The following is a 7,752-nucleotide window of genomic DNA, read 5'->3' on the forward strand; positions in this document are numbered from 1 at the left end:
CAGAGAGGTCATAGCTGTAGGTCATTCTGGACTAGAGAGAGAAGCCCACACACTGACCTGACCTGGGATTGGCTGCATTGGGAGGTTAGCCAACAGAATGTCACCTCAAGCAGTTCCAGAAAAGGACACAGAAGTCTTTGTTAACCAATAAAGACAATCACGTGTCACTCACTGACACAGTACCACCACATGAGCCAGAGAGAATCCACCACAGATCCTAGCTGACTGGCCAACATGACAGATAGAGGAGCAAATACTGCAGTTAAAGCATAGTTAAGTATATTTATTAACAGTTTATCAAGGTGTTGTTACATAAAGTACGTTGTAAAAAAGTGCTCAGAAAATACAAAAATAATAATAAATATGTGAATATCAAAATAAAAGTTTAACATAAAGTTCCTTTACAACAAGGGCAACTGTGCATTAGGCCAATGGACTAGTAAAAACAAATATGACAGATTATACTGCCTTTACAAAATCTCAGCTACACCAACAGCCTGAAAAGATGTTCCAAATTACAAGTCACCAAGTGACCACAAGCCAGTACTGCTACACAGGGAAACAACACACCATGTTTAGGTCAGTGCTCAACAACGTATTTAAACAAATGTTGTCTAAATGAAAACAAAGTGAGTGGCATGCTAGTAGTAGTGCATAAAGGAGGAATGCTTCCTGTGTTCGAGTGCATTAAGGTTCAGGCTACTACTTGGCTCTGTGGTTTAGGTTTAAAAAAACACAGCCCTTCAGAGGCAACAGATAGATAGACACGAGGTTGGAATGTTAGGACCAGCCTCCAGTTAGGGGTAAGGCCACTGGAGACACATAGTTAAACGACACAGTACTTCTACCGTACCACACTGTGCCTGTACTATAGGACTATAGAAAGGACAGTGGCACTGCCCACTGAAGGCTAGCCCTGGTAGTCGGATCACTGAAGGCTAGCCCTGGTAGTCGGATCACTGAAGGCTAGGCCTGGTAGTCGGATCACTGAAGGCTAGCCCTGGTAGTCGGATCACTGAAGGCTAGGCCTGGTAGTCGGATCACTGAAGGCTAGCCCTGGTAGTCGGATCACTGAAGGCTAGACCTGGTAGTCGGATCACTGAAGGCTAGCCCTGGTAGTCGGATCACTGAAGGCTAGCCCTGGTAGTCGGATCACTGAAGGCTAGGCCTGGTAGTCGGATCACTGAAGGCTAGCCCTGGTAGTCGGATTACTGAAGGCTAGCCCTGGTAGTCGGATCACTGAAGGCTAGGCCTGGTAGTCGGATCACTGAAGGCTAGGCCTGGTAGTCGGATCACTGAAGGCTAACCCTGGTAGTCGGATCACTGAAGGCTAGCCCTGGTAGTCGGATCACTGAAGGCTAGTCCTGGTAGTCGGATCACTGAAGGCTAGCCCTGGTAGTCGGATCAGCTTCTGCTTCAACCGACTCTTAACTTCTTTGTCGCTACTCTGTCATCGTCCTTCACTGGTTGTTGTCATAGTTCTTTGTAGTCTGGTATTAATGACATGACAGAGGCGTGGGCTAAAGCAGTAGCAGGTCTGACTCCCAGGTTTATAGATGGCTCCTTCATATCCACAACCAAATGGGAGCTCAGAGAGTAGTGCTGAGCGATTAGTGTTTGAGGTCGGTTCTGTTTCGGTTAGATCATTCAAAAATAATCATGGTTTTCAATTTCGATTTCAATAATTTTTGCAAACATTAAATGCAATATGCATTATGTGGGTTGAATGCTGTAACACAGAATACAACTATTAATAAAAGTACCGTGATGGTAGTGACGGCCCATTACACTTATTAACCATCATTTATTCACATAACTTTAATCAAATATTTCAGTTGTGTATATTACATTTGTTTTATTTGATTCATTTATATTAAATTCCAAGTCATATCTATAGAGCTGCTGCTTGACAAAATCACTATTTAATAATGTAGTTCTTAAAATGTAAATAAGGCATACTTTTGACGGCTGAATACCAAGTGATTCCAACTAATATCAATCACTTAGATCATGTATTTTCAGGTAGATACCCCGCAAAGCAACAGTTGCTCTCTAGATCACCTCACAATCTCGCATTCTTCTCTCTTCCATAGAAGCAGTAAAAGAAACAGACTGGACAAGTAGTTGCGCAATGGATTATGGGTATTATAGTTAATTACAACATTTTACACACTAAACTATGTAGAATATTGGCCTGTTGGAAACTACAACGCCGTACTACATCGCACAGTTCAGTCTGGATCTGATTTATCTGTGCAATGTGCACACAAAATTTCATTTAATCGTTCAGCACTATCAGAGAGACAGACCCTAGAGCGCCTCCACCTCCTTGACAAATTAAAACAAAACAAACATGGACAACACATAATCATCTCTCCAGAAGTTAGTTAGGTTGTTGTCGTGACAATGGCTGGGACCCTGATGGCAGTAGGCGTGGCCTTGGCCTCTTTCTCAACCTCATAGGTGTCCGTGGAGTGGGGGGTGGTAGCGGTTCCCTCTGGCTGATCAGTCATTGGTCCATGGATTTCCTCGTCCTGATTCTCGACAAAGTTTTGCTCTGCCTCCTCTGATAACCGGTTGTCCTCATCTTCCTCCTCCTTCTGCGAAGAAAAGACAAGAAGTTGTTAATGGAACGCACATAAACACAAACATGTGAACCATCAATGCCCTTTAGGCATCCATTTCAAGTGAATGTGGCTCCGTCTTAGTGATCTCATAACCAAAACCTCAGACAGATGTGGTGTGATCAATGTGAGACTAGTAATTTCATACTGATTTAAACAACTGTATAGAGGCCTACCTCTTACCTCATCCTGTAATACTCGCAGAGCAGTGGTATTCAAACTTTTTCAGCGGGGACCCCCCATTTCTTTTCAAAGGAATTGTCTGTAGAGCTCCGAGACAATTGTGTCGAGGCACAGATCTGGGGAAGGTTACCAAAACATGTCTGCAGCATTTAAGGTCCCCAACAACACAGTGGCCTCCTGCATTCTTAAATGGAAGAAGTTTATAACCACCAAGACTGTTCCTATAGCTGGCCACCTGGCCAAACTGAGCAATCGGGGGAGAAGGGCCTTGGTCAGGGAGGTGACCAAGAACCCGATGGTCACTCTGACAGAGATCCAGAGTTTCTTTGTCGAGATGGGAGAACCTTCCAGAAGGACAACAATATCTGTAGCACTCCAACAATCAGGCCTTTATGGTAGAGTGGCCAGACGGAAGCCACTCCTCAGTAACAGGCACATGACAGCCCGCTTGGAGGTTGCCAAAAGGATCGAGGGAAAGATGAACAGAGCAAATTACAGAGATCCTCGATGAAAACTTGCTCCAAAGCACTCAGGACCTCAGACTGGGGTGAAGGTTCACCTTCCAACAGGATAACGACCCTAAGCACCCAGCCTAGACAACGCAGGAGTGGCTTTGGGACAAGTCTCTGAATGTCCTTGAGTGGCCCAGCCAGAGCCCGGACTTGAACCCGAGAGAACATCTCTGGTGAGATAGCTGTCAGCGATGCACCACATTCAACCTGATAGAGCTTGAGAGGATTTGCAGAGAAGAATGGGAGAAACTCTCCAAATACAGGTGTGCCAAGCTTGTAGTGTCATACTCAAGAAGACTTGAAGTTGTAATCACTGCCAAAGATGCTTCAACAAAGTACTGAGTAAAGGGGCTGAATACTTACGAAAATTGTATATTTCTGTTTTTTTGTCAATATGGGGTATTGTGTGTAGTTTGATAAGGTAATTTAAAAAAAAAAAATCATTATAGAATAAGGCTATGACCAAATACTTATTTTCCACCATAATTTGCAAATAAATTCATTTAAAAATCCTACAATGTGATTTTCTGGATTTTCCCCCCTCATTTTGTGTCATAGTTGAAGTGTACCTATGATGAAAATTACAGGCCTCATCTTTTTAAGTGGGAGAACTTGCACAATTGGTGGCTGACTAAATACTTTTTTGCCCCACTGTATATATATATTTTTAACCCATTGCAATTCCCCCGGGTGGCAACACCAATTTTGAATACCACTGTCCTAGTATACTAGAGTGTTTTTGACCTGACCAAGATCTGTTTCAGTTTGAAACGTAGTCAATAAAGTGGTGAATTGGGAGCTTTAACAGTGTGAGGGCCTTCTTGTTCTATACTAGTATTCTTTATTAGCATTTTTTCAAAGTCCCATCTAATACACCTGCAGCAGGCTCGCTCTCCCACCCTTTCAATTCCCATTTGTTGCACAGTGTTTCCAGGCTCTATATGCAGTAGCAATTGAGCCTGGGGATTAGGTTACTGTTACTACAACACTCTTATAGACACATGCAAAGCATCTATGCCCTTCTATAATTATATACACTTTAGGCATCCCTTCCAAGACGTAAGCCCTCTTAGTGATGGCCCTCATCTGCTTGTTGTGTACATACCTCTTTCCTCATCCTGTAATACTCGTCGATGGCGTACTGGTATTTGGCCGATGTGATTCCAAAGAGCGAGGCCATCCTCTCCCCGAGGTAGTCACAAGCTGAAATACACATTCTGGAGTTTTACCAACAGCATAGTATTCAAGGCAGTATCAAGGTAGTTTACAGCAGGAGAAGGCCATCAACCCTAGTGGTTTATAATACATATTGTCTCATATCAGGCACCCACCTGAAACAGTGGAGGTAGCTGCTCTCCACATATGGAACCAGAAGTACGGGCCCCAGGTCAGCTTGTTCTGACACACAAACGTGGGTTATTACCAGGTTTTGGAACACATATTATAGGAAGTACAGACGTTAATCGTACATTTCAGTAAAATACACACAAACTAAAAACACGCACACACACACTTCTATTTAACACACTACACACCCTCACCGCATCGACAGGGGGGGACAGTAGGTCCTTCTTCTCTGGTTCCTTGTCCTCACCCTCCTCCTCGTCTGTACTGTATTCTTCCATGGTTTCTCCACTAGAGAAATGGATGATCCTTCGTGGGGCTTTCTCTTCTTTCTGATCCCCCTTCTCCAAATCTCCCAGCTCGACACTCTCAAAGTCCTTCCCTGTGCTGGGGATCTGGGACACACACACACACACACACACACACACACACACACACACACACACACACACACACACACACACACACACACACACACACACACACACACACACAGCTTGTTGATGACAGGCTACTGCTTACACACAATTAGATAATCAACCATTTCTATATTTATCAATGTCCGAATTTTACATAGGCCTAACCGTAGTATGGCCTACGTTTTAAGCGTCAGCATGAGACGATGACAGGCACGAAAACATAGATGCACGAAATTGTAGTAACGTTAACTAGCTAACGCTAGCCAGCTGGTCTGAAAACACCGAAATATAAAGGACCGATAATAAACATTTTTCATAATCTTGACCTGCCGAGCCTACCTTCTCTACGTCCATCGTTTGGCCCAAAGACACATTTACGTTGGTGAGATACAGAGATATTTCGGCCATGATGCCTCTTTCTTTGTATTCTCGGATGTTTAGTCTGCCCTACACACCCATGCTTGTGGGCATTTAAGCCCTGAACGATGCCCGACAGGCAGCTCTGTCTCCTACGCTGCGTGCCGCCCCCAAGAACACAGCAAATCGCATGCAAGTAACAAACACTGTAGCTAACTCAGCTTGTCTTGTAAGCAAACTAGCTAATGTAGTCTATGTAGTCTTGTTAGCAAACTAGCTTGTTATCTGTACTGGTTGTTAACTTGCATAACTGATTTGTGTATAATTATAAGAGACAGTTCATGTTTTGTGGATTACATTTACAGAGTAAGTTAGCTCCATTCCTGATCAGATTCAATTTCAGCCTTAGAAATGGATCAGATTCAATAGCAGCTTCAGAGGCTGATAAGTCAGGATTCTGCCTAGATACCATAGACAGCAAGACCACCTAGTTAACTAGCTAGCTCACAAGATTAGCCAAGTTAGCTGCTATGTTCCTTGAATGCGATTGGCTGTGGTCTTGGGGGCGACGCGCAGCCTGGGAGACAGAGTTGCCTGTCAGGCATTGTTCAGGGCTTAAATGCGCCATCACCTTCTTCTTCAACAATATATTGCTGTTCGCACAATAGAGTGTGCATGTCGCCACCTACTGGCTAGGAACATAACAATGGCAGTGCATTTCTTGCCATCTGTAATCCTGACTTCAATTTGTTAGGTAGCTGTGTGGTCTTAGAGGCCACCAGTAAGGTCCTTCTAGTGTTTTGATACTGTGTTCATTAGCAGGTTAAATGTAAGGGTTTGCTAAATGTATATTCATGCTTTGTAGTATTGTGTACACTTTGCTTGTGACTCTTTTTATACTAGTTAATTGTGCTTTCACCTGTGTGCTGTGCCATTGAGATACATTGAGAATTAAAACTGCTTGTGAAGACTGATTGTACTAGCCTCTTAGTGAAGAGCCACTAACAAGACCTGTGGATCTTTGTGGAATCCTGCCAGCCCGGTAACCCGTTTCAACAGGTTAGGCTGTTGATGCAGGGTGATCCTGTAAGAGCATGAACAGGATATTTTTGTTGAAATAGAAGTATCCTGGTCAGGGACAGAGGGCCCTCGGAGTGTGGTGTCAGGAAAATAACCTCACACTCAACGTCAACAAAACTAAGGAGATGATTGTGGACTTCAGGAAACAGCAGAGGGAACACCCCCCTATCCACATCGATGGAACAGTAGTGGAGAGGGTAGCTAGTTTTAAGTTCCTCGGCATACACATCACAGACAAACTGAATTGGTCCACTCACACTGACAGCGTCGTGAAGAAGGCGCAGCAGCGCCTATTCAACCTCAAGAGGCTGAAGAAATTCGGCTTGTCACCAAAAGCACTCACAAACTTCTACAGATGCACAATCGAGAGCATCCGGGCGGGCTGTATCACCGCCTGGTACGGCAACTGCTCCGCCCTCAACCGTAAGGCTCTCCAGAGGGTAGTGAGGACTGCACAACGCATCACCGGGGACAAACTACCTGCCCTCCAGGACACCTACACCACCCGTTGTTACAGGAAGGCCATAAAGATCATCAAGGACATCAACCACCCGAACCACTGCCTGTTCACCCCGCTATCATCCAGAAGGCGAGGTCAGTACAGGTCCATCAAAGCTGGGACCGAGAGACTGAAAAACAGCTTCTATCTCAAGGCCATCAGACTGTTAAACAGCCACCACTAACATTGAGTGGCTGCTGCCAACACACTGTCATTGACACTGACCCAACTCCAACCATTTTAATAATGGGAATTGATGGGAAATTATGTAAATATATCACTAACCACTTTAAACAATGCTACCATATATAATGTTACTTACCCTACATTATTCATCTCATATGCATATGTATATACTGTACTCTACATCATCGACTGCATCCTTATGTAACACATGTATCACTAGCCACTTTAACTATGCCACTTTGTTTACTTTGTCTACACACTCATCTCATATGTATATACTGTACTCGATACTATCTACTGTATGCTGCTCTGTACCATCACTCATTCATATATCCTTATGTACATGTTCCTTATCCCCTTACACTGTGTATAAGACAGTAGTTTTGGAATTGTTAGTTAGATTACTTGTTGGTTATCACTGCATTGTCGGAACTAGAAGCACAAGCATTTCGCTACACTCGCATTTAACATCTGCTAACCATGTGTATGTGACAAATACAATTTGATTTGATTTGATTTGATTTGAGGTTGTTTCTCTGTTGAAGCAG

The 7,752-nt window shown here is 43.8% G+C and overlaps 1 protein-coding gene across 2 annotated transcripts; it reads right to left on the reverse strand.

The window, feature by feature from the left end:
• Nucleotides 1-262: 262 nt before the first annotated feature.
• LOC123990601 (protein FAM177A1-like) lies at nt 263-5,707 on the reverse strand. 2 transcript variants are annotated; one of them, XM_046291235.1, is made up of 5 exons: nt 5,422-5,707; nt 4,861-5,058; nt 4,651-4,717; nt 4,425-4,522; nt 263-2,600 (listed from the first exon to the last, which is right to left on the reverse strand). In XM_046291235.1, the coding sequence occupies exons 1-5, from the start codon at nt 5,488-5,490 to the stop codon at nt 2,388-2,390; spliced, it is 645 nt and encodes a 214-aa protein (XP_046147191.1). In that variant the 5' UTR covers nt 5,491-5,707; the 3' UTR covers nt 263-2,387. The 2 variants fall into 2 exon arrangements, with proteins under 2 accessions (XP_046147191.1, XP_046147190.1); XM_046291234.1 differs by having other exon boundaries at nt 4,855-5,058; nt 5,422-5,706.
• Between the last annotated feature and the right edge of the window lie 2,045 nt (nt 5,708-7,752).

The sequence above is a fragment of the Oncorhynchus gorbuscha genome, linkage group LG12 (assembly GCF_021184085.1).
Source record: "Oncorhynchus gorbuscha isolate QuinsamMale2020 ecotype Even-year linkage group LG12, OgorEven_v1.0, whole genome shotgun sequence".
Taxonomy (NCBI): domain Eukaryota; kingdom Metazoa; phylum Chordata; class Actinopteri; order Salmoniformes; family Salmonidae; genus Oncorhynchus; species Oncorhynchus gorbuscha.